General features: G+C 35.6%; 3 protein-coding genes across 3 annotated transcripts; 2 read left to right on the top strand and 1 right to left on the bottom strand.

Annotated features, from left to right (window-relative positions):
* Positions 1–616: 616 nt before the first annotated feature.
* Positions 617–2,258, bottom strand: LOC100252709 (bidirectional sugar transporter NEC1). Its single transcript, XM_002267756.4, has 6 exons — positions 2,210–2,258; positions 1,898–1,934; positions 1,584–1,794; positions 1,186–1,347; positions 967–1,086; positions 617–874 (listed from the first exon to the last, which is right to left on the bottom strand). The coding sequence occupies exons 1-6, from the start codon at positions 2,256–2,258 to the stop codon at positions 617–619; spliced, it is 837 nt and encodes a 278-aa protein (XP_002267792.1).
* Positions 2,259–5,288: 3,030 nt separating this feature from the next.
* LOC132253676 (uncharacterized) lies at positions 5,289–5,879 on the top strand. The gene has a single exon (XM_059736578.1). The coding sequence runs from the start codon at positions 5,289–5,291 to the stop codon at positions 5,877–5,879; it is 591 nt and encodes a 196-aa protein (XP_059592561.1).
* Positions 5,880–7,910: 2,031 nt separating this feature from the next.
* On the top strand, positions 7,911–8,918 carry LOC132253675 (uncharacterized mitochondrial protein AtMg00810-like). The gene is made up of 2 exons (XM_059736577.1): positions 7,911–8,104; positions 8,180–8,918. Exons 1-2 carry the CDS (start codon positions 7,911–7,913, stop codon positions 8,916–8,918), a joined length of 933 nt encoding a protein of 310 aa, XP_059592560.1.
* The last annotated feature ends 8,591 nt before the right edge of the window (positions 8,919–17,509 follow it).

The raw sequence follows: 17,509 nt of genomic DNA, 5'->3' as shown, positions 1-17,509 counted from the left end.
CTGAAAAACACAGTGCTTCCATCCCTTACTCGGTGAATTTGACAGCCATTTGCATGAGCTAGCATTAAGTACGGATCATGAATAGAAAAATATTATGACCAAACTTAATTTGAGAAAAAATAAAGGAAAAACGGAGGAAGAAAATATAAGTGGTCATGATTCAATGGTGATTCATTTTATTGCTGTTTGTCTTGTTTAATTGGTACAAAGATTAATAAAGAGAAAAATTGGATTTCTTTGCTGGTATAAAAAAATTGTTTTCTAGTACATGAAGGTTTTAACAAATACATCATCCTCCCATATAGCAGAATAAATAATCCAGGTTGTTTTTGGCTTTTGATTAATCGTCGACTTCTATGGTATGATTTATCTGCAATGTTACTTGGAGAACCTTATTTCAACATCTCATAAGACCACGAAATATTGATCAAGATTAGAAATAATGCATGCTAAGTAACTAATAAACATAGGCAAAGGAAGACAAACTCCATTTATTTACCAAAACTCAAACTGGCTTGGACACCATATATACAACAGTACTAACACAAAGGATGCCAACTTGAGGTTGGTACCCTTGGTTTAAGTCTTTCATATCATCCACCTCCATTCCTAGAGCCTAAGAAAGGTATTCATCTCTTTCCATGAACATGGGATGGTGTTCAGTGAAGTAATCAACCTGGCGCGGACTCGTGATAGTAACAGCCTTCAACTCCTGGCCGCTTGGTTCATGATTGGCAGTTGGGACGTACAATGGCCTTTCTGTAGTCTCTTCAAGCTGCTCCAGAGTTGTTTCATCGCTCTTCATCATGTACTTGTATATAATGTAAAGGAACATTTGAGCTATCCCGAATACAAATCCCACCACATTAGGTATCTGGAAATTCAATGATGATATCAAGATTGAATTTTAGCACACTGAAATGAAATGAGTAGTCCATGTTCCATGATTAATGAAATGTTACTTACAGCAATGAAGAAATCCCTCACAAAAATTCCATAGAAGAACCACATGGTTGCGCAGATAGTGAGGAAGAAGGACAGGTTGAAGGGCATGTACTCTACACTTCTTGTCTCTATCACACGTTTCTGCAGCATAAAAAAAAACCAAAAATCACCGCTTCATTGATTAGGTCAAGCAAAATTGTACAATGAATATGCATGGACTGTAATTCAAGAATTACGAACAATGATGCTAAGAGGAGCAACAAATGTGCCAATGTTAACTCCAGCAGATATCCATCCTACAACTTGGATACGTGTCTTCCCCTTTGAAAATAATGTGGTGAGGAGCAGCACCAAGCCCAGTGATGCTACGTTGAGTATGAGTATCATTTTCAATGTCGCAACCTGCAGATCCCGAAGAAAAAAAGAAAAAGAAAATCGCATTATAAGACAGGACATTGCAATACATAGAAGCTAGGATAAACAAAATAGTGAAACCTTAGTGCTAAATCTCTATAAACATGAATCCTAGAGGCTCCATGTAGTTGGATACAAGAATTTTTAAAAGCCACCTAAAAGAAATTGAAAACAGAAGCTATATATATATATATATAAGCCAGAGAAAGATAGAGAGCTGTCACCTTCCCGGCCCTGGGAGAATATATTATGAACAATACTAGGTAGGTGGCTTGGATGGTAGATCCAATGGTGTTGATGCTGAGTATCAGAAACTTTCCAGATTGGAGCAAAGCATAGTACAAAAATAGAGAAGCACACAAGAGGCCCACGCTATATGGTAATGCTTGATACCCTTCTGATGTTTTCCTCTTGTAAATTTTGAAAAAGGTCGGCCTGTGAGAGAGAGATATAGATAGCAGTTTTATGTTAACAAAAAAGCCCATCAAGTGAAGAAGAAAAAAATAAAGTTGGTCTGCAATTAAGTTAAGAGACTTACACAGGCGACAGGTACACCATGAATGATACCAAATTACCTGCAGGCAACAAGAAATGAACCAACCATTGGGTGCTTCAGATTTGATAAAATAAAGAACTAAAAATGTTTTTTTTTTTCCAAAAGGAGATAAAAGAATGAAACCCCATTGATAGGGTTGTCTGAGACTTCTCCTGGAGATTGAATGCATGAAAACAGATTTTGGTCATGAGTTGATATGTAAAATAGATTGCAATTATAAAAAATTCCATGTCAAGAGTTGGAATATGACTGAAGTGAGAGAACAATTAGGAACAAAAAATGATATCCATGTACCTAAGAGGCCAAATATGAAAGCCAATTGTTTAACTGTCACGACTGCCATCCTTCTTTTGGTAGAGAAGCTTCTAATTTGCAGGAAACAAAAACCCGACTTCTGCACCGCAATGAAGGTGATATCGGACTATAGATGCACACTACCAAGTCATTGATATAAGCACAGAATTGGAGATAGGCTTGGATGGTAGTTTGGCTTCGATTTTTTCCTGCCCTTAGCTTTTTGCTTTGATCATGGCTTATATGATTCGGGAGAAAGGCCCCATTGTATGGATGAATGTTACCATGAGCTGGTAATGAAAGCCCTGCAAGACATGCAAAACCTGCTTGAACCTAGCAAGGTTAAACAGGTTTTGGTCGGCCTTTCCGACCCGATGATCTTTGTGAACCTGCTAGGGTTAAGCAGGTTTTTGATCTAGATTTCTTGATTCAATTGATCCTTGCGGAATACTCCCATAAACCCATCTCTCTCTTATACTCATTGCCAACCCTATATGCTATTGATAGAATAAGGTTGGTAAGGTTGTTGAATGCCTCAACCATGCTACGGTTAATTGGCTTTACCTTCTTTCATTTCTTGCCATTTGTAACTGAAAAGCATAGTGCTTCCAACCCTTTACTCGGCGAATTTGATAGATATTTTATCCTGAACATTAAATTCTGATCATGAATACAACAATTTTACGACCAAACTTAGCTTTGAGAGGAAAAAAAAAAAAAGGAAAAAAAACGTTACGCAAGAAAATGTAATTGGTCCTAATTCAAAGGTGATTCATCTTATTGCTGTTTGTCTTGTTTAATTGGTAGAAAGATTAATAAAGAGAAAAATCATCAGGGAGAAATTGGAAACCACAAGGGAATGAACTTGTTAAATCACAGAAATATTGGAAATATAAATTATGGATGAGCTATCCCTCCTTTATTATTATTATTTGTTTTGTTTGTTTGTTTGTTTGTTTGTTTTTTTTTTTTTTTTTTGTAATTTCAACTAATTTGATCATGTTGTAAGTCTTGCAATGACTTCACACATAGACCCAAATATTAGAATGTTACATATTCAATTAGCCTGCAAACTAATCTCCCAGGTTAATGGAAGAATTTTCATGACAACAAGCTACACTTGACATGAATTAGACGTTAATAAAACTTTTTACGGAATCTTTCAAAAATTCTCAACTAATATTATTGATTAATTAGAATAGTTTATTATTAGACCATGGTATTTAGTTTACCAAATACACTATTATTTTTTTACTCTTTCATATATGTATGGGGCAACCCAATCTTTGTTTTTCAAGTTTATAATCCCTTACCTTATCTATTTTTTAATTAGAATATCTAAATCTAAATAATAACTAGGAAATTCATCCCTGGTAGTGATATACCAATATATGCATCTGTATGTGTGCACGTATATTTTTGTTTTTTTTTTTTGTTTTTTAAGTCTAGGTGATGAAGGGTAGTTCATTAAAAAAGGCCAATGTCATGATATTGGACAAAGAAAACTAACAATTGATCAATGAATAAAATAGCTCAAGTACTCTTGATGAAAATAATTACTTGAATGAATTAGTGAAAAACCAATGATTCATTGAAATATCATGGTTCGGTTGGCAAGGATACAATAATAACACAGATATTTTGCTGGTTTGATTTTATTTATTTATTTATTTATCGCAAATTTTCCAATATTTCAACAAAATTATTAAAATATCATGATATTTTGGATATTTTGGGAGGGAGTCAAGACGGTCAACACGTGAAAAATTTGAAAGGGGACGAGGGAAGTGTGGGCATGATCTCACCACAAGGGCAACTTTGGTGTTTGTTATTTAAATGTATACAATATAAATAAAAGAAACATTTCTCTCTCCTTTAAGTAAATTAATTTTAATAATTTTTTTTATATCCTATTTAGAAAATGGTTAAAAATATAAAAATTATTATAATAAGTTTTTATTGAGTTATATATATATATATATATATATATATATATATATATATATATATATATATATATATATATATATAACTAATATTTTTATAAGTTTTGATTAATTTGATCCGTGGTTAAACCTAACCTTATGATCATCTTTCTCCACATGGTACACATGGACAAGAAGCATGTCAACTAAATTTGATATTAGTCAGCTTTCATTTGATTCCTATATGTGGTGGGTTCTTGTGTACATGAATTTTGATTATTAAGTTAAAATTAACTATCCACAAATTTATTAATTAAGTGTATGGACGAGGGTATTTTACAATTTTCTGAAGTTTATAAACCCTAATGGGTGCATTATTTTGCCTTCCACGGGCATCCTATATGACAATATAACTTTGATATTCATGGAGTCCCACCAACTAAATCATGCTATAAATCATGAAAAAGTTTTCATCAAAGTGCATCATACTAAATATTTGGAGCCTTGAAGTTGTTTCAAGACTTTGTTTCCTCGCTTGCTCAGATTGGCATCTTATAAGAGAATGAACCAACATAATTAGCAATCAAATGCATGTAAAGCAACTACTAATTAAATAGGATATATAACTTCATTTATTTAACAAAACTCTAACTGGCTACTAGCACCATACAATAGTACTGATTAACTGATATTCAATGGATAAAAGCAGAATACTAATTTAGGGGTTTGTCCTCCACCTTGACTCCTAGAGCCCAAGAAATGTATTAATTTGTTGAATGACATGTCCTAGGAGCTGCTGACATGGAGCTGAGTAGATTGAAGTGGTAGTCAAATAAGTTAGTCATGTGGAAGATTTACCTATTCCTTAGGAAGAATTTGTTGGTTTGTTTCTATTCTTTAGGAAGTATCTATAGGTAGCAGGTTTGTTGCTATTTTTGTGTTTTTCTGTTTTAAGCTAGTTGTATAAATAAGTGCTTTGAAGCTTAATAAAATAGATCACTTCAGATTCCTCAATGTTTTGTTGCTTCCTGAGAGTTTCTATACTTTGTTTCTATCAAAACCAACAAATTGGTATCAGAGCCCTGTTCTTGAGTAACCTGTGAGGTGAGTGAGCCTATACACCACCATCTACCCTATCCAAAACAATATCCAAAATGACCTTAGAAGCTTCACTGAATGCACTGACACCTCCAGTGTTTGATGGAATAAATTATCAAGTGTGGGCTGTCTGTATGGAAGCCTACCTCGATGCTAGTGATCTGTGGGAAGCTGTTAGTGAGGAATATGAAGTTCCTCCCCTGTCCGACAATCCAACTATGGCTCAGATAAAACTACACAATGAGAGAAGGCAAAGGAAATCAAAGGCAAAAGCTAGTCTATTTGCAGCTGTCTCATCTACAATTTTCACCATAATCATGACACTGAAGACAACAAATGGAATATGGAACTTCCTGAAGAAGGAATATGAAGGAAATGAACGAGTCAAAGGTATGCAAGTGCTGAACTTGATTAGAGAATTTGAGATGCAAAGGATGAAAGAATCAGAAACAATCAAGGATTACTCAAACAAACTTCTTAGCATTGTTAACAAAGTAAGACTTCTTGGTATTGACTTTTCTGATTCTAGAATAGTTCAAAAATTTTTTACAACAGTTCCTGAAAAGTTTGAGACTACAATATCATCTCTAGAAAACTCAAAAGATGTGTCAAGTATCACCTTGGCAAAGCTGTTGAATGCATTATAGGCTCAAGAACAAAGGAGGCTTATGAGACAAGAAGGATATGTGGAGGGTGCATTTTAGGCCATATCTCAATACAAGAAAGAGATGCAAAGCAACAATAACAGCAGCAACAACACGCAAAAGTTTCCACCATGTCCTTACTGTAAAAAATCCAATCATCCACAAAAAAGGTGTTGGTGGAGGCCGGATGTAAAATGTCACAAGTGTGGTCAGCTAGGGCATGTGGAAAGGATATGCAAATCTCAACAGTAGCAAGGAGAAGTCAAGGCTGCTGTGGAAGAACTTCAAGATAAACAATTGTTTGTGGTATCATGCTTTGCCACTAGCAGCCCCCCAGAAACTTGGCTTATAGACAGTGGTTGTACAAACCGTATGACTTATGATCAAGGGCTCTTTAAGGAACTTGACAAAACAGTTACTTCCAAAGTTAGAATTGGAAATGGAGCATATCTTGCAGTAAAAGGCAAAGGAACAGTGGCAATTGAAGGCCACACAGGTTTGAAATTAATCTCTAATGTCTTATATATTCCTGAGGTTAATAAAAATTTGTTGAGTGTTGGTTAGCTGCTGGAAAAAGGCTATAAGGTGCTGTTTGAGGACAATCATTGCATGATTGTTGATGCACAAGGCAGAGAGGTATTTATAGTCCAAATGAAAGGCAAAAGCTTTGCCTTGGATTTGATGCAATAAGAGCAGGCTGCAATTCACAAAGAAAAAAGCAATACAATGCTTTGGCATAGGCGTTTGGGGCACTTTCATCATACCGCCCTTCTTTTTATGAAGAAGAACAATCTTAGAGAAGGCTTGCCTGAATTAGAGGTGAAGCCTCCTACCTGTGTAGCTTGTCAATAAGGGAAACAAACAAGACTTCTTTTCCCACAAAACAAGGCTTGGAGAGCTACTCAGAAGTTGCAATTAGTACACACTGATGTGGGAGGATCTCAGGGAACACTATCATTGAATGGCAGTAAGTTCTATATTGTTTTCATTGATGATCACACAAGAATGTGTTGGATTTATTTCATGAAATTTAAATCTGAAGTTGCTGACATATTCTGGAAGTTTAAAGCTTGGGTTGAAAATCAAAGTAAATGTAAAATGCAAGTGATCAGGTCTGATAATGGAACTGAATACACCTCGTAGAAATTTAACAAATTTTGTGAGGATGCAGGCATTGAGCACCAACTTACAACACCTTATACCCCTCAACAGAATGGAGTCGTTGAGAGGAAAAATAGAACACTTATGGAAATGACAAGGTGTTTGCTACAAGACAAAGGGCTGCCAAAGAAATTTTGGGCTGAGGTTGCACATACATCAGTCTTTCTGCTGAATAGATTGCCAACAAAAGCTTTGCAACAAAAGACTCCATTTGAAACATGGTATGGCTATAAACCAAGGCTAAAAAATTTAAAAACATTTGGTTGTCTTTGTTTCTCTTATATTCCACATGTTAGAAGAGACAAATTGGATAAGAAAGCAGAAGTTGGGATCTTTATAGGCTATAGCTCAATATTAAAGGCCTATAGAATCTACCTTCTAGAAAACAACAAAGTAATAGTTAGCAGAGATGTCAAATTCTTCGAATCAGAAAGTTGGAGTTGGGAGAATGATAAGAAGCTTGAGTTTAAAGAGAATCTTGAGTTCCAAAAGGACCTTGAGTTTTAGGAGGAGAATGACAATTTTGATGATGAACCTATCAGGGGAACCAGATCACTCTCTAATATCTATCAGAGGTGCAATGTTGCTATAATAAAGCCTACAGGGTATGAAGAAGCTGCAGCTAATAAAAAATGGATGGATGCAATGAAGGAGGAGCTTAAAATGATTGAAAAAAACCAGACTTGGGAGCTAGTGGACAAAGCGATACACAAAAGGGCAATTGGAGTCAAGTGGGTTTATAGAACCAAACTCAATTTTGATGGTTCTATAAACAAACACAAGGCAAGACTGGTTGTCAAAGGATATACTCAGATGTTTGGGGTGGATTTCTCTTAGACTTTTGCCCTAGTTGCTAGATTGGACACTATAAGAATGTTGTTGGCTCTTGCTACTCAAAAAGACTGGAATATACATCAGATGGATGTCAAATCAGCCTTCTTGAATGGATACTTGGAGGAAGAAATTTTTGTGGAGCAGCTTGAAGGTTTTATTGTTCAAGGAATGGAAGAGAAAGTATATTTGCTGAAAAAGGCCTTGTATGGTTTAAAACAGGCACCAAGGGCCTGGTATAGCAAGATTGATTCACATTTGTTAGGCTTAGGCTTTAAAAAAAGCCTAAGTGAATTTACTTTATACTTCAGGAAGGTTTGTGATCAAACACTTGTGGTATCTTTATACGTTGATGATCTACTTGTGACAGGAAGCAGTATGGAGCAAATTAACAATTTCAAAAAGGAAATGAAGGATGTTTTTGAGATGACTAATCTTGGGAGGATGACATTCTTTCTTGGCATGGAGGTACAACAAAAGCAGAATGAGATCTTCATATGTCAACAGAAATATGCTAAGGAAATCCTAAAAAAGTTCAAGATGGAAGAGTGCAATCCAAGTGCAACTCCAGTGAATCAAAGTGAGAAGTTTTGTAAAGAAGATGGATCTACAAAAGCTGATGAAAGGCTTTATAGGACCATTATTGGGTGCTTGATGTACCTAACGACAACTAGACTAGATATTATGAATGTTGTAAGTTTACTCTCAAGGTACATGCATTGTGCTAGTGAAATTCACTTTCAAGCAGCAAAAAGAATTGTTAGATATGTCAAGGGTACAATTGACTATGGTTTGAGGTTTTGTCAAGTTAAAAACTTTACTCTCCATGGTTATTCAGATAGTGCTTGGGCAGGTTGTGTTGATGACATGAGAAGTACTTCAGGTTATTGTTTCAGCTTTATTCTGCTATTTTTTTCATGGTGTTCCAAAAAGCAAGAAGTCATAGCTCAATCCACAGCAGAAACAGAATATGTAGCTGCTGTTGCTGCTGTGAATCAAGCTCTCTGGATCAGGAAATTGATGGCTGACTTATTTATGGAGCAAAAGTAAAGCACACAAATACTCGTAGACAACCAAGCTGCAATTTCAATTGCAAATAATCCGGTGTTCCATGGCAAAACAAAACATTTCATACTGAAACTCTATTTCCTAAGAGAGGTACAGAAGAAGGGAGAAATATAGCTAGTCTACTGCAAAACAGAAAGTCAGAATGCTGATATCTTAACCAAGCCACTTCCCAAAGCTAGATATGAGTTCTTGAGGCAAAGGCTTGGAGTCTGCAGCTCCAGAGACAAGGAGTGTTGAATGACATGTCCTAGGAGCGGCTGACATGGAGCTAAGTAGATTGAAGTGGAAGTAGTCAAATAAGTTAGTCATGTGGAAGATTTACCTATTCCTTAGGAAGAATTTGTTGATTTGTTTCTATTCTTTAGGAGGTATCTATAGGTACGTAGCAGGTTTGTTGCCATTTTTATGTTTTTCTGTTTTAAGCTAGTTGTATAAATAAGTGCTTTGAAGCTTAATAAAATATATCACTTTAGATTCCTCAATGTTTTGTTGCTTCCTGAGAGTTTCTACACTTTGTTTCTATCAAAACCAACATAATCTCTTTCCATAAACATGGGATGTGAAAGAATTGAGAGAGAGGGTTTCTAGAAAGAACACTACTCAATTTTCGTTTATTCAAATATTGTTTTTATACTATTTTGTACAACTATCTAATAGCTTCAGTTTGAGTGCTTGACCATAATACGTTTACAGTTTTATTGTATTTTCTTTTATTCTATCAGCCCCCTGCAAACTCAGAGGTCGAGGTATAACGGAAAGCTTGGCGCGGAAGTTGACAAACTGTGAGCTTGGAAGATGTTTAGTAAATATATCAGCAACCTGTTCAACAGAGGTTATGTAGTGGATTGTAAGGACTTGTTGTAAGACTTTATCTCAAATAATTTCAGTGTCTTTAGTGTGTGCATGAAAGATAGGATTAGCAGCTAATTGAGCAGCACTTTGGTTGTCACACTAGATCATGGGTGAAGTGGTTTGTGAGATGCAAAGTTCTTTGAGAACAAATTGTATGTAGGAGACTAGCTGTAGTAGCTGCGAGTCCACGATATTCAGACCCAGCATTGTTGTGGGAGACCACGCGTTGCTTGGTAGAAGACTAAGATACCAAATTGGGGTCAGGAAACATGCAACAGCAATTAGTGCTCCAACGATCATTTGGGCAGGAAGCCTAATCATCATCAGTATAGTCTTGAATATCAAGAAAAGAAAAGGAATGTAATACTAAACCATGTGATGAAGTCCCTTTAAGATACTGAAGAATACGCTTTACTGTAATCTAATGAGTAGTGGTAGGATTAGCCATGAACTGACACGCTTTGTTAACTGCAAAGGAGATATTAGGCCTGATTAAATTAATGTATTGAAAGGCTCCAACAATGATGCGATAGAAGGAGGCATCCAAGAACGGGTCTCCATCAAATTGAGATAATGATTTTATGAAGGCTTTGGGTGTGGTGGCAGGCTTGGAATCAAGCATGGCTGTGTGAGTGAGGAGATCATGAATGTATTTTTGCTGATTAAGATGAAGAGCATTATTAGCATGAGTGATCTCCACACCAAGAAAATAGTTGGCGTGGCTAAGATCTCTAAGGGCAAATGACGTGTTTAGATATTTTAGAAATGAAGACATGCATTATTGCTCATAACCAAGATGTCGTTAACATAAATAAGAAGAATCAAGGTATCAAATGACGTGTGAAGAAAAAACAAGGAGCTATCAACATGAGATCAATAAAACCCCACTTTAAAAGGGTTGTGTGAAGCTTGAAAAACCAGGGGCCTAGCCACAAACATGAGAGGGATACTGCTGATTAATAAACCCCGGAGGTTGGTGCATGAAAACTTGCTCATGAAGATCACCATTGAGAAAAGAATTTTGGACATCAAGTTGCCAAATTGGCCAGCGGGAGGAGAGAGCAATGGTGAGAACAATCCGAATAGTTAAAGATTTGACAACTAGACTAAATATTTCAAAATAGTCTAGACCTTGATTTTTGATGGAATCCTTTGGCAACAAAACGAGCTTTGTATCAATCAATTGCTTCATTAGGTTTATAATTGAGTTTATAAACCCATTTACAACCAATGACATTTCCATTGGGAGGGGTTGGAACAAGTGTCTAGGTGTTGTAGCGGATGAGAGCATTGTATTCAACTACCATAGTATTTTGCCAATGTAAATCTTTTGCTGCCTAATGAAACATATGAGGTTCAATGGTCTTAGGAGCAACGAACAACTTTAGCTTAGGTATACCAGCCTTAGAATGACTAATCATAGGGTGGTGGTTTTTTACGTGGGAAAGGGGTGGATGAAATATTTGACTGAGGAGAGGAAAAGTAAGCGACAGTAAATGGTACTTGAATAATAGAGGGGATAGAGGAGTTAGATGAGTGAGAAGAAATTGGCAAAATTGAGTGAGAGATAAGTAGAGGATGGTGTTGGTCTATAGCGAATGAAGAGATAGCTGTATGTTGGAGAGAAAGACCGGTGCAGGGTATAGCTAGAGTGGATACTGGAGGACAAGACGGTGGGGATAAAGGTGGAGAGAAGTTAACTGAAATGGGAAAATAGTTTCATAAAAAATAACATGTTGAGTGACATATAGGCTATTAGATGAGGGTTCAAGACACAAATACCCTTTTTGGATTGTGCTATAGCTAAGAAAAAGACCATGAACGAAACGATACTGTAGATTGTGAGTGTTGTATGGTCGGACATATGGATAACATAGACACCCAAAGACTTTACAAAGTATATAATCTGGAAGTTTTCCAAAAATAATCTGGAAGGGAGATTGAAGATTTAGAACCTTTGTAGGCAATCTATTAATAAGAAAAGTTGCAGTTTGGAAAGGATAGAGCCAAAATTTCATTGGTAAGGAAGTTGTGGCTAAGAGTGCCAAACCATTTTCAATGACGTGATGTATTTTATGCTCAACTCTTCCATTTTGCTCTGGAGTATGAGTACAGGAGTAACGATTTATGATTCCATGTTGAGTAAGAAAGGGAGAAAAAACCTTAAATTCTCCTCCATTATCAGATTGTAGGCATTTTAGTGTGGAATGGAATTGATTTTCAACCAGAGATTTAAATTTAATGAATGTAGGTAAGGCTTGATCCTTTGTGTGTAAGAAGTATAGCCAAGAAAAACGAGAGCAATCATCAACAAATAATAAAAAGTACCGGGCACTAGATGTAGAAGGAACATGCATTTGAGTTGCATTACTCAGGCTTTTGATGAGGCAGAAAAGATCTTTTCTAAAGTAGACAGGCTACATGGGATGTTTGATACTTGAAATTTTGTCCCATAATTTCGGGAGTAAGAGAATAATAAATCTAGCTTAATATCATGTGGTCAAAACACTGCCATGGAAGAAAATCAGGGTTCACTATACTAGTAGATGTTACCTTTGAGGGACAGAGATTCATACCTTCAATGCGTTCTTTAAATCCCTTGGCGAAGATTACATTTTTAATTTGTGTATGCCAAAGTATGTAATTGCTGCTATCTAGCTTGATTAGGAGTGCATGATTCAACATTTGTGGTGGATAAATTGGTCCAGTGGACTGAGCAACATGAGTAGTAGCTTGGGAATTAGAAAATTGGTTGGAGGTTTCAATTATGGTGAGTTTATCAGGTTGTGAGTAGCAACAGTAGATATAGAAGCTCTAATACCATGAAAGAATTCAAAGAGAGGGTTTCTAGAAAGAAAAATAGTACTAATTAAGTTTCCTTTTATTCAGGTATTGTTTTTATACTATTTCTATAACACCCTAAATTAATTTTTATGGGTAAAATAGTAAATTAGAAACACAAAATTAATTAAATAAATTTAATTAAAATATAAATGTCTTTTTGATTTAAAAACCCTAAGTATAAACTAGATTTTTCTAATTTCTTTGTACAAAAACCCTTTTACATGGAGATCAAAAAATTCATGACAATATAAGGCTGAATATTTGGAGGTTTAAGGTTTGAAAATCAGATTTTTCAAGTAAGATTTTAATCTTTAGATTATTATTTTAATTTCGTTAATTAGTTTTGAACTCTTTAAAATTTCTTTGGAAAATCTCAATCTAAATTAAGATTAGTTTATTTATTTTTTAGATAAAAAAGATTGAAAATTTATGAAAATAGGTAATTTATTAATGAAGATATGAAAATTTTGAATATTCAATTGTGTAGAGGTAAACAAAATCTTAGATCTTAGATATGGAAAAAAAAAAAAAAAAAAAAAACAAGAGAGGACACATGCCCTTTTGTAGGAAAAAAAAAAAGGTATAAGGGAAGGCTGGAGAGTTGTGATCCCTACAAAGGAAGATCTTATAAAAAAAAAAAAAAAAAAAAAGGGTATAATGCAGGAGAGAATAGGTAGCAGTGGTGGAGTTGATGCAAAAGCATATGGGGTAATAGTACAGTAATAGTAGGATATTAGAAATAATAATAAAAATAATTATTTTTAGTAAAAGTTTAAATTTAATTCAAGTATATAAAAGAAATAGATGGTTAGAATAAGATTTGGAAGGAATATAAGTTTTCTAAAACTTTCAAAATTCACTAACTTAGATTATTATTATTTAGTAAGTTAAATATAATATTAAGGATAATAATACTAACATAATTTTTTTTTTTTTTTTATGATTGTTAAACTTATAATTTTTAAATAAATAATAATAACTTTTTTTTTTGTTATGTTAGGAGAGAAGTAGATTCTTTAGGATTAATTTCTTCAAGGTTTTTAAGTGCTTCTTTGAAGTAAGAGAAATTAATGTTGATTTTGTAAAAGAAAATAATTTTCTTTTTATATGTTATTTTGAAATGTATAAAATATAATTTTTGTTTTCATGCATGGATAAAATATATTTTAGTAGTTTAAATAAATAAAACAAAGTGTTTGACTCTAGTTTGTATGATCTTAATTAATGAGATATAATAGTTAAACCTTTCACTCAAGTCAACGAGATGTAATAGCTGACCTTTTAGCCTTAGTCAATGAGATATAATAGTTGACTTTTCAACCCTTTTCAATGGAATATAGTAGTTGACCTTCTGCATTTCATGGTGAGGAATGTAATTGCCTTGAATCCCAACCTTTAGAGGTTTGGTTAGAGGTTATTAGTACTAGTAGTGTTTGGTTTCGTTTGTTAGGAACCTTAAATATCTCTGTTCCCATACCCTAGATCATATAGGTGCATGCAAACTACTCTAGACCTTTAGATCTTATGCAATGGAAGCAAAAATCAAAATTTTCACAAATCTAAGATCCAGAGATAAGGCATTAGAAAACTTTACCTTTGATTTGGATGTTCCCAAATTAATTTTGCTTGGTGAAGATGAAGCCTGAAGAGTTCGAAGGTCACCTACACCCAAGATCTTTCACTCAATGACTAAAACTACGATCTTGGAACTCCAAGTGTGGGCTTTGGAAGTGAGGAATCCTATGCTCTCTCTCTCTTTCTCTAGAGAATCAAGACAATTGTCTCTCAAAAGTGATGAAAATCCTAACCCCTAAGGAGGTATTTATAAGATTCCCCTAAAACACCACCATGCTTCCCCATGTCTTCTTGTATACACAAGGCTCATCTTCATTTTGATCAAAATCAAGAGTCTTGATAGCCTGATCAAAACACTGATTCCATGAGTGAGATTTTTGCTTTAATCCATAAATAGATTTATGCAATTTGCACACAAAGTGGTCTTGGCCCTTTGCTATGAATCCGTTTGGTTGCATCATATACATCATCTTTTCAAGATCACCATTCAAAAATGTTGTCTTGACATCCATTTGTCATATCTTACAATTGAGATGTTTCATAATGGATAGGAGTATTCTAATGGATTTGAGCATGGCAATTGGTGAGACGGTCTCCTCATAGTCGAAACTAGGTTTCTGACTATAACCTTTCACTACCAGCTTAGCCTTATATGTCTCAACCTATCCATCTACCCCTTGATTCGTGCCCAATTGGTGTCTCAGCTGGTTCATGTCCAGCTGGTGCTCCTTGATTGAGGTAGTAATCAACAAAATTTATAACCTATTACACCATGAACTAGGGTAGCAAAGACAAAGCTACTATAGCATAGTGGCTCTAAGATCGTTCACTGGGATGGGTTTTCACTCCACAATTGATATTAATTCAAAGCTGAATTGGTGCCTTTTCATTTCAAGGTTAGCTTTAAAAGAAAACATAATTTTTGGATGAAAAAGGTTTGGTTTAAACTAACGGTAAAGAAAGTAATGGAAATTACTTATGAAGAAAAACATTCCTTGGAGGTTTAGGTTTTCAGGGGAGGTTCCTCGTGCAAAAACAGAGCTCCGGTCGTTTGGTTCATTTCCTCGCATTAGAGAATTAACATATAGTCAATTCTCTAATCGGTGCTGTACAGATGCTTCCCTTTAATGGGATCAAACACTAAATCCCTCTCACTGATGCACCTTACAATGGTTCATACCTCTCACCTAGCACTTGCCATTCAAGGTGATCTTTAACCTTGGACTTTCCGTCAAAAGCTCGCAAGAGATAACTAATGGATGTCTCCATGGAGTCCAAAAGCTTACCAAGTGTTGGCTATTCTAGAAAATCCTACCTTCAAACCACCTCTCAAAAGCTCGTAAGAGATAAACTAGTGCATCTCAATGGATGGAGATCACTTGCCTTATCAAGTGTTGGCCCAGGTGATTTAAAGGCGTTTTAAGTTAACTAAAAACATAGAAATCATTAATGGGTCACACTTTCTCTTCATTAATGGCTGAAACCACAAAGCTGCTAATTCTTGCACTTGGAACCTTTCCTAGCAACCTTAACTCCAAGGAACTAAAATTCTAGCCACTCATTCTCTGAGGAAACATCCTCAGAGCTTGGTTGGCTAGTGAGAAAATACAATTAAAATGAGAAGGTAAAGCAGAGCAAAGCTCTGTATTTTTCTTCCTTTTAAAACTGTACAAAGGATCGATCGTCCTCTCTTGGGAACAGGCTCCCGAGAGATATATATATGGAAAATTACAAAATATCTATATGAGGTTATTCACCCTTTTCCAAACTTAATAACTAAGGAATCCTATAATTGGTGGGTTACAAGGAGATTTTGGGGATTTAGACAACAAATATCTAAAACAAAATATCTCAAAATATCCCAAAATATCGGTGGCAAATATCAGGAAGCTTAAGGAGAACACCGCAGCACTATACAAAATTGTCTGCGAAACTCTCCGGGTAGGCGCTATCAGAGGCTCCGGATACGTCCATCCGGAGAAGTTGAAACGCTCTCTTTTTCTATTCGGCGTCAGAATTCCGGACGTGAACATCCGGGGTGGAAGTGTGCGGCAGTCGGATGCAATGACGGCAGCCGGGTGATTACTACTCAAAAAGTGCTATTTCATAGCTTGTAATTAACTCTTTTAAACACTTTTGAGTAGTAGTTATTGCCTTTTAACCCAATTAACATACTAAGGACCTTTGCAAGCACTTCTAATCAAATTGTGTTAAGTTTTGGTGTTTTGATAGCTTTTTGATCACCAAAGCAATCTGAGATTGAGGAGAGTTATTTGGAATCCATGGCAAAGCAATGGAAAGCTCAGAAACATGAAGAACCAAAGCTTTGAAGTCCTTTGCCATAAGCAAATCCGGAATGCAAGGAGGGGAAGCAAAGAGAAATCTGCCATGAAGCATTTTTTATGACAGTCATGTCAGCCACTTTTGGAGCACTTCCTGAAGTCCAATTTATGTATGCTATATGTCGTTTCAAAGCTTAGGAAGTCATAAATCCAATGCTTTAAACGGTGCGCAATTCGGAGCTGAAATGAACGAGTTACAATCGTTGGAAGCCGAATACCGCAAGCTGAAAGCCAACTTCGCAGCGCTGCGAAATCAGCCTTTTGCTGCGAAGTGATTTCGCAGCCCTTTTTGTGCGTCTGCGAAATCTCGCAGACCTCGTTTTCACCTGCGAAATGGTCCTTAGTGCTTCCCAATATTTGTGACCGACACTTTTGGATATTTTTCTTCAGATTTTTGTTGTCTAAGTCCCCAAACTCTCCTTGTAAGCCACCAATTATAGGATTCCTTAGCTATTAAGTTAGGAAAAAGGGTAAATATCCATGTAATAATTATTATTGTAATTTTCATATAATTAGCTCTCGGGAGCTTGTTCTCGAGACGATGAACCTTTTGTAAAAGTTTGAAAGAAAGTAAAATACAAAGCCTTTGCTCTGCCTTACCTTTTCACTTGGATTGTATTTTTCATTTACTAGTTATGCACTCTCTGAGGAAGTTTCCCCAGATAATGAGTAACTAAACCTTTAGTTCCTTGGAGCTAAGGTTGTCGGGAAAGGTTCCAAGTGCAAGAATTAGTAGCTTTGTGGTTTCAGCCATGAATGAAGAGAAAGTGTGATTCTTTAGTGATTTCTATGTTTTTAGTTAACTTAAAACGCCTTGGAGTCACTTGGGCCAACACTTGGTAAGGCAAGTGATCTTCGTCCATGGAGATGCACTAGTTTACCCCTTGCGAGCCTCTGGGAGGTGACTTGAAGGTATGATTTTCTAGAATTGCCAACACTTGGTAAACTTTTGGACTCCAA

Source organism: Vitis vinifera, chromosome 4, assembly GCF_030704535.1.
Source record: "Vitis vinifera cultivar Pinot Noir 40024 chromosome 4, ASM3070453v1".
In the NCBI taxonomy this organism is placed as follows: Eukaryota; Viridiplantae; Streptophyta; class Magnoliopsida; order Vitales; family Vitaceae; genus Vitis; species Vitis vinifera.
The sequence above is the reverse complement of the archived record's forward strand: the minus strand, read 5'-3'. Positions and strand labels throughout refer to the sequence as shown.